Source organism: Microtus oregoni, unplaced genomic scaffold (genome assembly GCF_018167655.1).
Source record: "Microtus oregoni isolate MIOR12 unplaced genomic scaffold, Mior012 000015F_ref0000493, whole genome shotgun sequence".
Classification (NCBI taxonomy): domain Eukaryota; kingdom Metazoa; phylum Chordata; class Mammalia; order Rodentia; family Cricetidae; genus Microtus; species Microtus oregoni.
This window is the reverse complement of record NW_024543074.1, coordinates 11436027-11453096: the sequence shown is the minus strand read 5'-3', so window position 1 is coordinate 11453096 and position 17070 is coordinate 11436027. Positions and strand designations below refer to the sequence as shown.

The 17070-nt window shown below is 39.9% G+C and overlaps 1 protein-coding gene across 5 annotated transcripts in view; it reads left to right on the top strand.

Annotated features, from left to right (window-relative positions):
* Trim37 (tripartite motif containing 37) overlaps positions 1–17070 on the top strand; it is a 121040-nt gene that overhangs the window by 48259 nt on the left and 55711 nt on the right. For all 5 annotated transcript variants that reach the window (XM_041664500.1, XM_041664499.1, XM_041664502.1 and 2 more), the window contains exons 17-19: positions 61–146; positions 3987–4181; positions 9849–10157. In XM_041664500.1, coding sequence (XP_041520434.1) covers positions 61–146; positions 3987–4181; positions 9849–10157 — 590 coding nt within the window. The remainder of the gene's footprint in view (positions 1–60; positions 147–3986; positions 4182–9848; positions 10158–17070) is intronic.

Below are 17070 nucleotides of genomic sequence, written 5' to 3'. Positions count from 1 at the left end.
TGCATTTCCTTTGTGAGAATGATGAGTTTTGTGAACATAATGGATTTTGTCTGTTCTCAGGTCTGGAGAGAATGATGTAGAGTATAACAACATGGAACTGGAAGAGGGAGAACTCATGGAAGATGCAGCTGCTGCAGGACCTCCAGGTACAGGGGCCAGGCTCCACAAGTCACCTGACTGTCATAGTTTAGTGGAGGGCAACCATTGTTTATTTGTTTGTTCTGTTTCTTGACTTGGGATTTCACTATGTAACCTGATTCTCCTGCTGTGGCCTTTCCAGGGGTGAAATTACAGATATAGACCACCACATGTGGCAAAATTTACTTTATAGTTAAAGAAACTGGTGCACAGGTAAATTAAGCAACTTACCCTGTTTTCATAGCTTAGCAAATAAGGAGAAATTGGATCTTGAGGTTTGTATGGGTTTTGTGTACTCTTGACTCTGGTATGTGAGTCTTATCTGTATTAAGCTTTGTTTACAGAATGATTTAAATAGCCACATGGAATATGGGCTTACAAAGGATATTTAGAAAGCTGAGTTTCAGAGCTATACAAACTCATGTGTAGTTACCAGGTCACATATGTAGTTGTTGCTTCAACTAGTTTAGAACCCAGATTTTGTTAGACACAGCCCTCCACCCTTCCCAAATCACACTGAGAAGATCTTATATATGTAATGCATGTTTTTCCTTATGTCTTTAGATCTGATTGTAAGAATTGGCTGGAACATTTAAAAGCTAGCTTTTGGCATTTATCTCTAATCCCAGCTCTTGGAAGGCTGAGGCAGGAGGATTAAGAATGCAAGGCCAACCTGAGGTAGATTATTCTGAGGCCAGAAGAAGATCCCCTGGGACTGCAGTTAGTAAAAGTAATAAGCCACCATGTCCTCTTAAATAGCAGAAGTGCCAGTGTGATCTACAGAGTGAGTTCCAGGACAGCCAGGGCTACACAGAGAAACCCTGTCTCCAAAAACAAAAAGACAACAACAAAAAGTATTTACTGGTAATTTAACAAGAAGTGGATACTGTTTGAACATGTGGATTCCAAGTATTGAATAAATGTCATTCATATTTTCATTTGTTTTTGTTTTGTTTTTTTTTTGCATTTATTTTCTGTAGCTCTAAATATTCTAATAAAATTTAGATACTTTATCCTAGATATTAAAGATGTAAAGTGAAAAAAGACCCTTATTTTCATTGTTGAACTTTGCTGAAATTTATCTACTTAACACACATTGAATATAATAGTATATTTCTAGTTCCTGAAAAATGGAATGAAAAAGACTTCTGTACTTTACAACTAAAGGTGAATAAATGCAAGAATAATTAACAAAAAATATGACGGTACACATGCAGATTTTAAGTCATTTTTGAAAGACTCTTTCCTCTGTGAGATAGAGTATAACTCGCCCTCGTTTAAGTAAATGTTGTGCTGGGGGAAGCTTGACCACATCACATGTGATGGATGTATTTAGCATTGTCTGTGGCGAGACGTGTCAATGTGTAGAGAACATTTACCTCTGTAGTGTTGAATCAGAGAAACCCTTAAGTGAGGGACATTGTACAGATTGTCCAAATAAGGAAGACAATAATCACAAACCAAAGAAGACCAGTTTGATGTTCTGGATTAAATTCTAGAAGAGAAAAAGTGAACATGTGGGGAAAATTAATGATCTATACACAGTAGAATTTAGTTAGTAACTTAGTATATCAGTATTGGTTCATTTGTTGTGATAAATGTATCAAAGTAATGAAAGGTGTTAACAGAGAAATGGGTGTGAAATATATAGAAGCATTCTGTGCATTTTCTATAATTCAGACTTCTAAAAATTAAAAACAATGAATCAGTGATTAAAAGCTGGCTTGGGGTTGTGTGCAGCGTTCCCAAACCCCTTGGCCTGCCCAGTTGCACAGCAGCTAAACATAACATAAGAGACCCTGTTTCAGACAACGCGGAGGGCAAAGAGTGGCAGCTGAATTTGTCTTCTGATCTCTATAACCTTATTACGGCATGTAGACACATATACTTAAAGGCAGACACGCAAACACACATGCACACACAGCAATACCACATTTCTAATTCAAATTGACATTGATAAGGTTATTACTCAAAACATTTGTTCTTTTTTGCTTTTTTTTTTTTTTTGAGCTATGGTCTTATGTTTCCTTGGCTGGTCTGAAGCTCAGTGTATAGAACAGGATGGCCTTACACTCACAGAAATTTGCTGACTCTGCCTTTCAAGTGCTGACATTAAGCCTGGACCTTTTTATTGTTTGTTGTTATTTTAGCTTTGGTTTATGAAACCAGTGGTTTTTTGTTTGTTTGTTTTTTATGTAGCCCCAGCTAGTCTGCAACTTGCTGTGTAGATCAGAGTAGCCTTGAACTCACAGAGATCTGCCTGTCTGTCTCCCCCATGTTGCGATTTAAGATGTGTGCCACCATACCTGGCTTATTATGTAGTTTTTTGAGCATCTAGACTATTTTATTATGTATGTATTTACAGCATCTTATTTTGTAGTCTAGGCCTTCCTGGAACTCAAGTATCCTAAACTGGCCTCAAATTCATAGCAGTTCTGGTATTGCAGCCTCCTGAGTACTGGATTATAAGCATGAGCCACCATACTTGACTGGTGAAAAGTTTCATATTTCTCATCATATTTTGGAGTACTTCAGTTATTTTTTTCAGATAATTCTTTGCAGTTTTTTCATTTTTTTTTTGTGACTTAGTTTTATGTTGCTATGGGTTTTTTTTTTTTTAATTTATTATGTATACAATGTTGTCTGTGTGTATGCCTGGAGGCCAGAAGAGGGCACCAGGCCTCATTACAGATGGCTGTGAGCCACCATGTGGTTGCTGGGAATTGAACGCAAGACCTTTGGAAGAGCAGGCAATGCTCTTAACCTCTGAGCCGTCTCTCCAGCCCCCTATGTTGCTATGTTTATGAGGGTTGCTGAAACTCTGTATTTTTTGTTTGTGTTTTGTCTTTGTAAGAAATGTGAAATTAGCCAGGTAGTGGTGGGATATGCCTTTAATGCCAGCATTCGGGAGGCAGAGGCAGGCAGATCTCTGTGAGTTCGAGGCCAGCCTGGTCTACAAGAGCTAGTTCCAGGACAGGCACCAAAGCTACACAGAGAAACTCTGTCTTGAAAAAAACGAAACAAAACAAAACAAAAAGCCAAATTAAAACCATAGTAAGAAACCACTGCGCATTGACCATAATGGTTAATAGATATTATTTAAATTGCTTCTTTTTTTCTTAGGCAGGGATTCATGTAGCCTGGATTGATTTTAACTTGTTATGTAGCCAAAGATGGATTTGAATTCCTAATCCTTTAACCTCCACCTCTCAAGTGCTAGGATTACAGACATGTGTTACCACACCTAGTATGGTTAATATTTTAAACCTGGCAGTACTAAATGTTAAGTATAAGAAAAGATGGGAACCCTTTTACTCTCTGATGGGAGGGAAAACTTTTTCTTCCTTGACCTTGGCCTGCACTGAGTTGTGTATCTTTTTTTTAATTTTTTTATTTTAAGATTTATTTACATATTTAGGTATACAGTGTTCTGCCTGCATGTATGCCTGCAGGCCAGAAGAAGGCACCAGATCTGTAAGAAGTGATTGTGAGCCACCATGTGGTTGCTGGGAATTGAACTCAGGACCCCTGGAAGAGCAGTCAATGTTCTTAACCTCTGAGCCATCTCTCCAGCACCCCAAGTTGTGTATCTTGTACACATTTATAATTGTATGGTGCTTGAGATGAGGTTGTTGATTATTCTTGAATTATTGTTAGTAACAAACCCCATGTTTAGTCATTGTTTTGATGTTTATTACTTGGCAGTATGGTTCCTCTGTGCTTTTCATTATGAACACAATCTAAGACACAGATCTGCAGACAGGTATTCACCCACTAATTGGGATTTAAAAAATAATAATAAAACATGTACAGATATATACAGTATGTTTTCTCTATTTCTTTTGTAGGTAGTAATCACAGCTATGTGGGTGCCAGTAGCAGAATGTCAAGAAGAGCACATTTATGCTCTGCCGCTACCAGTAGCTTATTAGACATTGATCCTTTAATCTTAATACATTTATTGGATCTTAAGGACCGGAGCAGTATGGAAAATCTGTGGGGCTTACAGCCTCGTCCATCTACTTCACTTTTGCAACCCACAGGTAAAATAATAATGTCTTTTTTTCCTTTGGTTCTCTGAAAGAACTATTGAATTTCTGTGTGTCTCATCTGAGTATTGGAATATAGTATGTTTCTCTAGTAAAATGATTTTTCATTCATGTCATATGAGTGATTTTTTTTTTCTACCTGTCTAATCCCCACTCCACCCTCCACCCCCATGTGTGTGTTCAGGATTGAACTCAGAATCTTGTTGTCCTGGGTGAACTGGACCTACAGCCCTTTGCCTCATTTTCCCTGTTGTTGCTCAAGACTTGTGTCAAAAACAAATTTTGAATTTGTTTTTAAACCTTTGAAAAGGTTTTGGGGCTAGGGTGTGTAGCTCAGAAGATAGTAATCACCCAGCACACACAAATCCTTCTAATTGATCCCTAACACTGCAAAGAAAAACGAAGAAAGTTCTAAATGGTTGCCTTCTCTTTGTGCCTAACTGCTTGCTTGAGCCATAGGAAGAAGTACAGTTGTCTTCTTTGTGAATGGATTCAGTTTTTCAGGCCTACCTTTCAAGGGGAAATGTGTCTAAATAGAAAAACATTTACTTAATTATTCATTAAAGGAAAAATGCTTACCACTGCCATGGTGGCGCATACCTGTTATAAGGATGGTAAAGACCGAGTCATGAGGATTGCTCTGAGTTTGTTAACCTAGGCTTCATAGTGAGTTCAAGTCCAGCCTGGACTATATTGTGTGACCTGTTTCAAGAAATCAAACAAGGCTGGTCATGATAACATTTATCTTTTATTCTATCAGGTGTGAGGCAGAGACAGGTGGATTTCAATGAGTTCAAGGCTAGCCTGGTCTATGTAATGAGTTCTGGACCAACCATAAGATAACCTAGTGTAAGACCCTGTCTCACACACACTTATGCATACAAATGAACATCAAAACCTGAGAAAATGTTGTAGCACAAATAATAAAAACCCAGAGACAGATTTTGTAGTTCAGCCTAAATATCAGAAAAGCAAAGCAGCCAGCCACTGGCTCTTACCTCTACCTCGGACCAAAAATGGATGAGATCCTGTCTCTACGAGTCCTGAAGACTCGACACCCCACTGAATTCCTGTCTCTTCCTCCTTATATTCTTCTTTCTGCCCAGCCATATTGCTCCTGTCTCCACCTCCCTAATGCTGGGATCACCTTTTTGTGAGCTCTTTTTCTCTTTTAGATATTCAATCTTGTGTAGCCCAGGGTGGCCTTGAACTACCAGAGATCCATCTTCGTGTGATTAAAAGTGCCTACCACCACCGCTTGGCCTGTATGTCTGACTCGTATGGCTGCTTTGCCCTATGATCTTCATGCAAGCTTTATTTATTAAAACACAAATAGTATACTACTATAAAATGTGTATTAATTATCCACAGTATTTTATGCCAAAGCTGTTTAAGAGAAAAATATGCATTATTGTAGTAAGACAGCCATTTGTATAGTTCAGTCTAGGCTCTTTGAATCAGAGATAGAGTTGGTTTTTGTTTTGTTTTGTTTTGGTTTGGTTTTTAGTTTTTCGAGACAGGGCTTTTCTGTGTTGCTTTGGAGCCTCTCCCGGAACTGACTCTTGTCAGGGAACATGAGGCAAAGGGCTGTAGGTCCAGTTCACCCAGGACAACAAGATTCTGAGTTCAATCCTGAACACACACATGGGGGTGTAGACCAAGCTGGCCTCGAACTCACAGAGATCCACCTGCCTCTGCCTCCCAAGTGCTAGGATTAAAGGCGTGCACCACCACCACCTGACGATAGAGATTTTTTTCACAGATAGTGATTTACCATTAATGCTATTACAGTTTAAAGACAAGTTTTAGGGGCCTTTGGTATTACTCGGTAGTAATGTGCTTGCCTAGTGTGTGCAAGGCCCTTGTGTCCCTCCCCAGCTTCCCGTTCCTGGGGTTGGAGAAACAGCGCTTTTGTTGGAGTGCTTTCCACTGCATCCTTGGTATGTAGTGAAACAGACTGACATTCCCTTCCTTTCTAAATCGTAGTATTATATCCAACCATGATGTAGACAGGGATTTTGATGATTTCTCAAAGCAGCAGAGCTCACACTTTCTGAACAAAATCATAGAACCTCTGTGTAGAAAACAAAGCCTGAGCCACTGCAGCAGTTTGGAGGTTACAGCCTGAACCAGTTCATTTATTTTCTTAAAGCATACTTCTGAAAGTCTTACCCCTCCATTTGAAAGACTATCTACAGCTAGGTTCTGGGACAGTTGCTCTTCATTTATGGTTTGAGTACATTCTGTGTGAAGGTTCACTTAAATCAGTGGTTCTCAACCTTCCTAATGCTGCAACCCTTTAATATAGTTCCTCATGGTGTAATGACCCCCAACTATAAAATTATTTTTGTTGCTGCTTCATAACTGTAATTTTGCTACTGTTATGAATCATATTGTAAATATCTGACCTGCAGGATATCTGGTATGCGACTGCCAGGAGGGTTGCAATTCACAGGTTGAAAACTGTTGGCTTGAATGATAATTGGTGGTATGTGCAAAGTCCAAATGAAGCAGGTCAAGTCTGGCTCTATAATAAACATGTATAATTGACGTAACTTTAAGAGGAACAATTTTACAATTTGATTTACAAATAGATTTAATAAATAGGTAAAATCATGTTTTTGAAAATATTGAATGTCATTGGAATGCATACAGACTATATTAACAGTAGTAGTCTTGTTCTGGAATGTTTAGTTTTCTATGTAAAATTAATAGTGAAGCAACCTAAGATTTAAACCCAGTTGGCTAAAATAAAGGGTAATACCAAAAAGAATGTGGGGCAGATAATAAAAGGGAACAGCTAAATCCTGGGTCTAACTTTGGAGTCGGTTACCAAGGCTAAGTGCCTATCACATAGCTAGAATATAGACAGCTATACTCTATTTAAAAAAAAAAAAATGAGCCAAATGGTCCGGGCGATGGTGGCGCACGCCTTTAATCCCAGCACTCGGGAGGCAGAGGCAGGCGGATCTCTGTGAGTTTGAGGCCAGCCTACAAGAGTTAGTTCCAGGACAGCTAGGACTGTTACACAGGGAAACCCTGTCGTCAAAAGCAAAACAAAAACAAACAAACAAAAAGAACCAAATGAAGAGCCTTTTGGAAAAGAGAAAGACCAATAAAACAATATAAGGAGCAAAGTCAAAATAACCTGTATGTGTGTGGCTGGGGGGGATGTTCATAAGGTTAATAAAGTCACAGAAAGAACCTTGTTTCTTTTATTAAAAAGGCTTGTGTGGAGTTTGTTAATTTCATTTCTTGGCATATTCATATTTTAATCATAAAGTTAATGGACATCTGTTATATGTCAAATTCATTGCCTGTTCATGCTCTTAATTGCTGTGCCCAGGGGATGTCATAAATGATACCAGGGTATCAAGTTGAAGTCAACTTTAAGGTATCTAGTGCTAAACAGAATGAAGTAATCACATTGGTTCATCCTATGGAAGTTCTTGAATGCTAGCTTGAATTTAATCACAGTAGAGGATAGAGAAGTTTGATTTTAGTAGTGGTTTGGTTTAAACCTTACTTTAGAAAATGAACAGTACTGATAAAACAGATAAATGAAAGTTTTTGACAGGATACTTAGTCTAGGGTTTCATTTCTGGTGTGAGAGAGTAAACTGGCAATTTTTAAGACATATGCTTAAAGTATATAGAATGGGATAAACTCTCAGGAATTTTTTTGGCATTAAAAAGTTCTAAGAGCTAAGGAAGTGGTCCAGCAGGTAATTAGATGCTCAAGTGACAAGAGCGAGGACCAGAGTTTGCTTCCTTAGAACACATGTGACTGTCGGGTGGATGTGGCAGCCTGCCTGTAATTTCAGCCGTTTGGAGGCGAGGATAGAAATGGGTTTTCTGCAGCCAGCTGGCTAGCTAGAGTTTGAGAGATCATGGCTCCAGAAGGTATGTGGGACTCTTTCTTATTCCCCAAAGCTGTGAGGAAACACTGTAAAAGAAATAATACAGATTGAAGTCACTTCTAATTAACCTTAGAACTGTGGGCTATATCTGTTCTGGAAGTCTTCACCTAAGTGTGACTCCAAGAAACTGGGGTGTGTGTGTCTACTAGAAGTTGAGACTAAAGCTATCAGTAGATAATAGAACCTGGTAGTGTAGAGCTTGTGTGCAATCCAGTACTTTCCATGTGGCTCTTCTGAGCATAAAGTAATACCTGCTTTGGCCTTTAGAAAACATCCAATAGATGATCAGGAACTGAAAAGTCACACACAGGTTTGGAGTTCCAGGGAACACTGAGGAACATTGTTTTTTTGGGATAAGAAATTTATCGCAAGTTATTAATGTCATTGAAAGACAGAAGCATGGTAGAGCACTCTGAGGGGACTTTAGGCCCAAGAGGTGTGTGTGGGTCCCTTCTAATAGATTTCAGGAAAAAGGAAGCAGGAGTGTACAGCCTGGCTGTTTATGATTCCTGGGCAGCAAAGAGAGAGATGGAAGAGGGAATTCTGGGAAGGAATGTGGTACTTGAAGGATGTGGAGCAGTAAATTAGGGGAAGTATACCTGTTAAACAGGTGGGATCTCTGTCACCAGTAGTTCTCTAATGTCACCCAGGAACCTAGTAGCCTTACATCTGTAAGCTTCATTGGGAGTGTGAGACAGTGTCTCTCATTCTCTGATATCTGAACATCTGAGGGGGTCTGTTTGCAGGTTTGCTCTTAGTAGCATATCTTTTCCTGTAGCCACAGAGATTTCAGAATCCACTATGAGGATGGAGATGGAGAGGGCTGCTGATGGGGTGTAGCTGGGGCACTGTTCCATCTGGAATTATACGTCTACATAGAAGAATAGGTAGAGCTGAGTTGATGACGTGTTTGACTTCTAGGTTTTTCTTTTTCATTTTTTTAGATTGTGACTGTAAGAAGTATAGAAAGAAGCTGAGAAAAGTAGAAAATTACTTAAAACAAGACAAATAAAACATAAGGCAGAGCAGCCTCTAAACTTTAGAATTAAGATAATAATTCAGTGAAGCGATTATGACCCAGACTCTTAACGTGAAGCTTTAAAGTTTGAATAAGGTTAAGATAGTTGGACCTGTGTTTTCTGTGGTAGAATTTAATGCATGCTCTAAATTTTTTATTTCATCTATTTGTGTAGGATGTGTACATGAGTATGTATGTGTCGTGGTGTGTGTGTGGAGGTTAGAGGACAATGTGCAAGTCTCCGTTCTCTCCTTCCACCATGTGGTAGAATCCTAGGTTTAGGCCTCAGATTATTCAGCTTGGCAACAAGTGCCTTATCCACTAAGTCAGAGATTCCCGACCTGTGGGTTGTAACCCCTTTGGAGGTTGCGTATCAGATACACTACGTTATTTACGTTAAAATTTATAACAGCAGCAGAATTACAGTTACGAAGTAGCAATGAAATGATTTTATGGTTGGGGGTCACCACACCATGAGAAACTATATTAAAGGATCACAGCATTAGGAAGGTTGAGAACCACTGATACCAGCAGTCTCTAGTTTTGATGCATGAGGAAGGTTGAGAACCACTGTTACCAGCAGTCTCTCTAGTCTTGATGCATGTTCTTTGCTGATACAACGAAGCACCTTACCACATTTGGCACTTTAAATTTGTGGGAAAGAATGAGGTCATGAATGTTAAAATTTATATGAACATGGTTTTTCACTTGTTTTCTTTTGAAGCATCATATTCTCGAAAAGATAAAGATCAAAGGAAGCAGCAGGCGATGTGGCGAGTGCCCTCTGACCTAAAGATGCTCAAAAGACTCAAAACTCAAATGGCTGAAGTTCGGTGTATGAAGACCGATGTGAAAACAACACTATCTGATATAAAAGGCACAGGGATTGCTTCTGGAGACATACAGGCAAACCTGTTTTGTGCTGACCAGGCAGCTCTGGCTACCTGTGGACCTGAAAACTCTGGTAGACTACAGGATTTGGGAATGGAGCTCCTAGCAAAGTCATCAGTTGCTGGCTGTTACATACGGAACTGTAAGTGAAGAAGTCGTTTCTCCCATGAACTTTATGAAAACATGTGACTCATTGTTTTCACTTAATAATCTATCAATGTCTCTGTTCTAGTGAGTTAAATTAATTTTTTTTTTAATGTATATGGATGTTTTGCCGGCAGGTGTGTGTGTATAATGTGTGTATGCCTGATACCCACAGAGGCCAGAAAGAGTGCATTGAATCCCCTGGATCTGGATTTATAGATTGTTGTGAGTGACTGTATGGGTGTTAGTTAGGACTTGCACCTAGGTCCTCTGCAAAAGTAGTAAGTGCTCTTAATCACAGAGTCATTTTTTTTACCCTTCTTATGAGTTAAAATAGCCTTTGTTTCTCTCCATCCAAAATTGTTTGACATTTTTAAAAAGAATTTGTATATATGTGTATGTGCATATGTGTGTGTGTATGAGAGAGAGAGAGAGGGAGAGAGACAGAGAGAGGGAGAGGGAGAGAGAGAGAGAGAAGGAGAGAAGGGGAGAATGTACAACATGTTACACTGAGAGAGAGAGAGACGGAGGGAGAGGGAGCGGGAGGGAGGGAGGAAGAGAGAGGGAGGATGTACATGGTGCACTGCACACTTCGGGAGATGAGAGGACAGACAGTTTTGTAGAGTCAGTTCTTTTAACACATGGGTCCCAGGAATGGAACTCAGGTCGTCAGGCTTTAAAATGGTGAATGCCTTTACCAGCTGAGCTACTTTCCAGTCCGATTCTAATATTTTCTTTCATATAATAGGACAGGACTTTCTTTGAACCATCAGCTCCCAAATAATGACATGGAGACTTGTTATTGATTATGAAAGTTTTTTCTTAGCTCACGCTTTTACCCAACTAGCTCTGAAAATTTACATTAACCCATTTATATTATTCTGCGTTCTGCCACGTGACTTGTTCCCTCTCCTCAGCATTTCCTCAACATCTAGCTGGATTCTACCTTCTTCTTCCCAGAGTTTCCCGGGAAATCCCACCTATCCTCTCCTGCCTAGTTATTGGCCGTTCAGCTAATTTTTTAAAATTTTTTTAAATGATTTTTATTGAGCTCTACATTTTTCTCTGTTCCCCTTCCTCCCTCTTCCCTCCCCCTTCAACCTTCTCCCAAGGTCCCCATATTCTCTATTTACTCAGGACATCTTATCTTTTTCTACTTTCCATGTAGATTAGATCCATGTAAGTCTCTCTTAGAGTCCTCGTTGTTGCCTAGGTTCTCTGGGATTGTGATTTGTAAGCTGGGTTTTTTTGTTTTGTTTTGTTTTTGTTTTTTTTGTTTTTTGTTTTTTGTTTTTTTTTTGCTTTATGTTTAAAAACCACCTATGAGTCAGTACATATGATAATTGTCTTTCTGGGTCTGGGTTACCTCATTCAGAATGATATTTTCTAGCTCCATCCATTTTCCTGCAAAATTCAAGATGTTTTTTTTTTTTTTTCTGCTGTGTGGAAGTCCATTGTGTAAATGTACCACATTTTCCTTATCTATTCTTCAGTCGAGGGGCATTTATGTTTTTCCAGGTTCTGGTTATGACAAACATTTCTTCTGTGGACATTGTTGAACACATGTCCTTGTGGCATGATTGAGCATCCTTTGGATATATACCTAAAAGTGGTATTGCTGGGTCTTGAGGAAGGTTGTTTCCTAATTTTCTGAGAAATCGCCACACTGACATCCAAAGGGGTTGTACCAGCTTGCATTCCCACCAGCAATGCAGAAGTGTTCCCTTTCCCCACAACCTCTCCAGCATAAGTTGTCATCAGTGTTTTTGATCTTGGCCATTCTTACAGGTGTAAGATGGAATCTCAGAGTTGTTTTGATTTGCATTTCTCTGATGACTAAGGATGTTGAACATTTCCTTAAGTGTCTTTCAGCCATTTTAGATTCCTCTGTTGAGAGTTCTACGTTTAGGTCTGCAGTCCATGTTTTTTTATTAGATTATGTGATCATTTGGTGTCCAATTTCTTGAATTCTTTGTATATTTTGGAGATCAGACCTCTGTCTGATGTGGGGTTATTGAAGATCTTTTTCTATTCTGTGGGCTGTTATTTTGTCTTGTTAACTGTGCCCTTTGCTTTACAGAAGCTTTTCAGTCAGGAGGTCCTATTTATTAATTGTTTCTTTCAGTGTCTGTGCTGCTGGGGTTATATTTAGGAAGTGGTCTCCTGTGCCAATGCGTTCAAGTGTACTTCCCACTTTCTCTTCTGTAAGGTTCAGTGTGGCTGGCTTTATGTTGAGGTCTTTGATCCACTGGACTTGAGTTTTGTGCATGATGATAGATATGGATCTATTTTCATTCTTCTACATGTTGATATCCAGTTATGCCAGCACCATTTGTTAAATATGCTTTCTTTTTTTCCATTTGATATTTTTTTGCTTCTTCGTCAAAAATTAGGTGTTCAAAGGTGTGTGGATTAATATCTGGGTCTTTTGATTCGATTCTATTGGTCCTCCTGTCTGTATTTATGCCAGCATCAGGCTGTTTTCAGTTCATTACTGTAGCTCTGTAGAAGAGTTTGGGGGTTGTGATGCCTCCAGAAGTTCTTTTATTGCATAGGATTGTTTTGGCTATCCTGGGTTTTTTGCTTTTCCAAATGAAGTTGAGTACCATTCTTTCGAGGTCTGTGAAAAATTTTGCTGGGATTTTGATGGGCATTGCTTTGAATCTGTAGATTGCTTTTGGTAATATTGCCATTTTTACTATATTAATTCTACCTACTCAAGAGCATGGGAGATCTTTCTACTTTCTGGTGTCTTCTTCGATTTCTTTCTTCAAAGATTTTAAATTCTTTTCATACAAGTCTTCCACTTGTTTGCTTAGAGTTACTCCGAGATATTTTATGCTATTTTTGGCTATTGTGAAGGGTGTTGTTTCTCTGATTTCTTTCCCAGCACTTTTATCATCTGTGTACAGGAGGGCTACTGATTTTTTTTAAGTTAATCTTGTATCCTCCTATATTACTGAAAATGTTTATAAGTTGTAGAAGTTCCTTGGTAGAATCTTTGGGGTCGCTTATATAAACTATCATATCATCAGTAAACAGTGAGAGTTTGACTTCTTTTCTGATTTGTATCCCCTTGATCTCCTTTTGTTGTCTTATTGCTCTAGCTAGGACCTCAAGAACTATATTGAATAGATATGGAGAGAGTGGACAACCTTGTCTTTTTCCTGATTTCAGTAGGATCTCTGTGACTTTCTCTTCATTTAGTTTTATGTTGGCTGTTGACTTACTGTATATTGTCTTTATTATGTTTAGGTGTGTTCCTTGTATTCCTGCTCTCTCTAAGACCTTTATCATGAAGGGATGTTGTATTTTGTCCAAAGCTTTTTTGGTATCTAATGAGATGATCGTGTGGTTTTTATTTTTTAGTTTGTTTATATGGTGTATTATGTTGACAGATTTTTGTATGTTGAACCATCCCTGCATCCTGGGGTAAAGCCAACTTGATCATGGTGGTGCTTTTGAGTTGAACTTCTCCTTCTTCTATACCTATTATTCTTATGTTTGGCCTTTTCATGGTGTCCTATATTTCCTGGATATTAGGGTTAAGCTTTCGTTAGATTCAATGTTTTCTTTGGCTGATGAGTTTATTTCTTCTGTTATATCTTCAGTGCTTGAGATTCTTTCTTCCATCTGTTGTATTCTGCTGTTCATGCTTGCATTTGTGGTTCCTGATTATTTTCTCATGATTTCTCTTTCTATAATTTCTTATACTTGTGTTTTTTTTATTATCTCTATTTCAGTTTTCAAGTCTTGAATAGGTTCTTTCATATGTTTGATTGCTTTTTCTTGGTTTTCTTTAAGGGATTCGCTGCTGTCCTCCAATTTTTTGTTTGTCTTTTCCTCCATTTCTTTGAGGGAATTTCCCATTTCCTCTATAAGAGTTTCTAACATTCTCCTGAAGTTATTTTTTAGGTCATTTTCTCCTGCTTCACCTATATTTGGTTGTTCAAGTCTTGCTGTTGTAGGGTCTTTAGGTTTTACTGGTGTCGTGTTGCTCTTTGTGGTGTTGTGTGTGTTCTTACCTTTTCTACTCATCTTTTCCTCTAATAGGTGTCATTGGGACTGTCCGTGACTCTGGTGATTAATCTTCTAGATACCAGTGAATCCAAGGCTTAGATGCTTGTTCCTCGTGGTACTGTCACTGCCACGGTTCTAGTTATAATGTTGGTCACTCCGCGTTCCTGGAGGTTGCTCAGCACTCCCGGGCTTTGCTCCACTCCCTTGGAGTTTGCTGTCTCATTCCTGCTCTAGCTCATACCTGTATCTTTTGCTTATTTTTTGTTTTGTTTTGTTTTTTTGAGATAAGGTTTCTCTGTAGCTTTGAAGCCCGTCTTTGAACTAGCTGTTGTAGACCAGGCTGGCCTCGAACTCAAAGAGATCTGCCTGCTTCTGCCTCCTGAGTGCTGGGATTAAAGGCATGCGCCACCACTGCTGGGCTTTGGACCTTTTTCTGGTCCCTGGTCTGGATCCATTCCTGCAGAGGTCCCTGGCTTCTGGTTGGTCCTGTAAAGCACTCTGGCTCCGATCTACTCTCTGGGAGTTCCCAGGCTTTGGTGTGCTCAGACCTGCAGAGGACCTGGCTCAGGTTTACTCCCTCAAAGTTCCCAGACTCACACTCAGACCCTGCAGAGGTTTCTGGTTCCTGCCTATTCCCTTTTACATCCCAGACCAATCCAGACTCACAGAGGCCCTCCTCAGGCCTACTCCCTCTGAGGTCCCAGACTCAGACCTGGACCCGCAGAGATCTGTGGTTCCTGCCTCCTCTCTCAGAGGTCCCAGATTCATGTTCAGACCCACAGAGATCCTGGTTTAGGTCTACTCCCTTGTACGTCCCAGATTCATATCCGGACCCGCAGTGGGCTCTGGCTCTGGCTCTGGCTCAGGCTCACTCAATCAGCGGTTACTTCCCTGTAACTGTTCCTGTGGAGTTGGCTGTCTTAGGTTTGCCCTGGCCCAGGTTGCTGGCTCAGTCTTGGTCCACAAATGTCCCTGGACTGGATCTTCTCTCACTCCCGCTCTCGTGGAGCTTGCTTTTTTTTTTTTTTTTTTTTTTTTTCTCGAGACAGGGTTTCTCTGTGGCTTTGGAGCCTGTCCTGGAACTAGCTCTAGTAGACCAGGCTGGTCTCGAACTCACAGAGATCCGCCTGCCTCTGCCTCCCGAGTGCTGGGATTAAAGGCGTGCGCCACCATCGCCCGGCTGGAGCTTGCTTTTTGAGGCCCACTCCGGCCTAGGTAGCTGGTTCAGTCTTGTTCCTGTGGAGCTCACCGTCTCAGGCTTGCTCTGGCCCAAGTTGCTGGTGGTCGGCTGGTCAGCTCTTTAATAAACCAATTAGAAGGTGCCTTGGCTGAGACACATCTTCGCAGTGTACAGAAAGATTGTTCAGCAAAAGAGAACTAAGGAGTTTTGACTGCTCAGTCTATGTTTGGCACTAAATGACACTTTACTGGCCTTGTGGATCCTGAGTTGTAGTGTTAAGAATCAGACAGTACATCTGTGTATAAATGAATGAAGATAGTTTTAATGCATGCTTACTACTGTGAAGCAGGAGTAGATGAAGAACAGCTTAGTTCTTGGGCGGTAGTTAGAGAAAGTCTCTGTAAAGAACATATTTGACCTGAGCCCTTCAGCTGCCTTGGGGAAGCAGTGTTCTGTATAAACAGGACAGAAGTGGAAATTCACTGGTACAAGGTTCTCTTTGAAGGGTTGAAGGGAGACTAGCAGGAGTGGGAATGATGAATAAAGCAGGCCGACTAAGATGAAGTCAGAATCTGATAAACTTCAGTAAGGAGTTTGAGCTCTTTGTTTATTCAGGAAGCTGCATTGTGGAGGAAGACGTGATAACACTTCAGAGCAGAAGCTCCAGGTTTAATACCAGCCATTAGAGTGTCTTGTGTGTAGATTGTGATGTAATCTGGAGCTAAAGCCATGGTAGGTAGACTTGCTCTTAGTCTGGCAGCCCTTTCTTACTGAGTGTCCCATCCTAAGTATGTAACCAGTCCTGTTCTAGATGCAGAATCTAGTCTGTTTTCGGCCAATAGGATTCAGGTCTGTCACAGTTATAGTTATAAAAGCCTGGGTAGTTGAGAGAAAGACGGGAACTGAGAATATTTTTTTTTTTTTTGGCCTAAGCAACTTAGTGATTAGTGCTGTCCTTCACCGAGCAGCAGTTCAAAGCCAAGTGTGCTCTGTGTATGTGTGAGACCCTAATCCTAGCACGCAAGAAGAGGGATCAGGAGGTCCTGAGATTAAGACTAGTTTGAGGTGTGGTAAAAATTTGTGTCAGAGCGGGTAAGGTGAGAGTCAGGGATTCTGTTTGAATATGCTGTTTGGGTACCTACAGGTGTGGTTGTGCATCTTCATTCAGACATACATGCAAGCAAAACAATCAATGTTCATAAAATAAAAATAAATTACTTAAAAAATTTAAAGCAAACATTCTAAAAAGCAGTATTACTACCTCTGCTTTATACTTTTGAGAAGTATCAACATAAAGTTTGAGTGGAAGAGCACACCAGTTAGATCTGACATGAAAGAAAGCTTTCTTTAACAAGTTAGATGTGAACTGAGGAGCATCTGATGGGCTGGTGGATTGAGAGAGTTTGGTGTTGGGCACTGCCTATGTGTGTTTATTTCTCAAATCATATATGCTAGAAAAAAGTCTTTCAAATTATGGTAAAGGGTGGATAACGTAAAATTTGACATTTTAACCTTTAGTTGGGGAATCACATGTGTTAAAATTTTGGGTAAAGTGTATGTTATACAAAATTTCCCGTTTTGGTCTCACTGTAGAGGAGCATTGGGCACTTTGGCATTACTGTGCGTGCCTCGCCACCGTCCACCTCTAAGAACGCTCCTCACTCCACACTGAAGCTGCACCCATTTATAGGCATTCCCCATTCCTCCATTC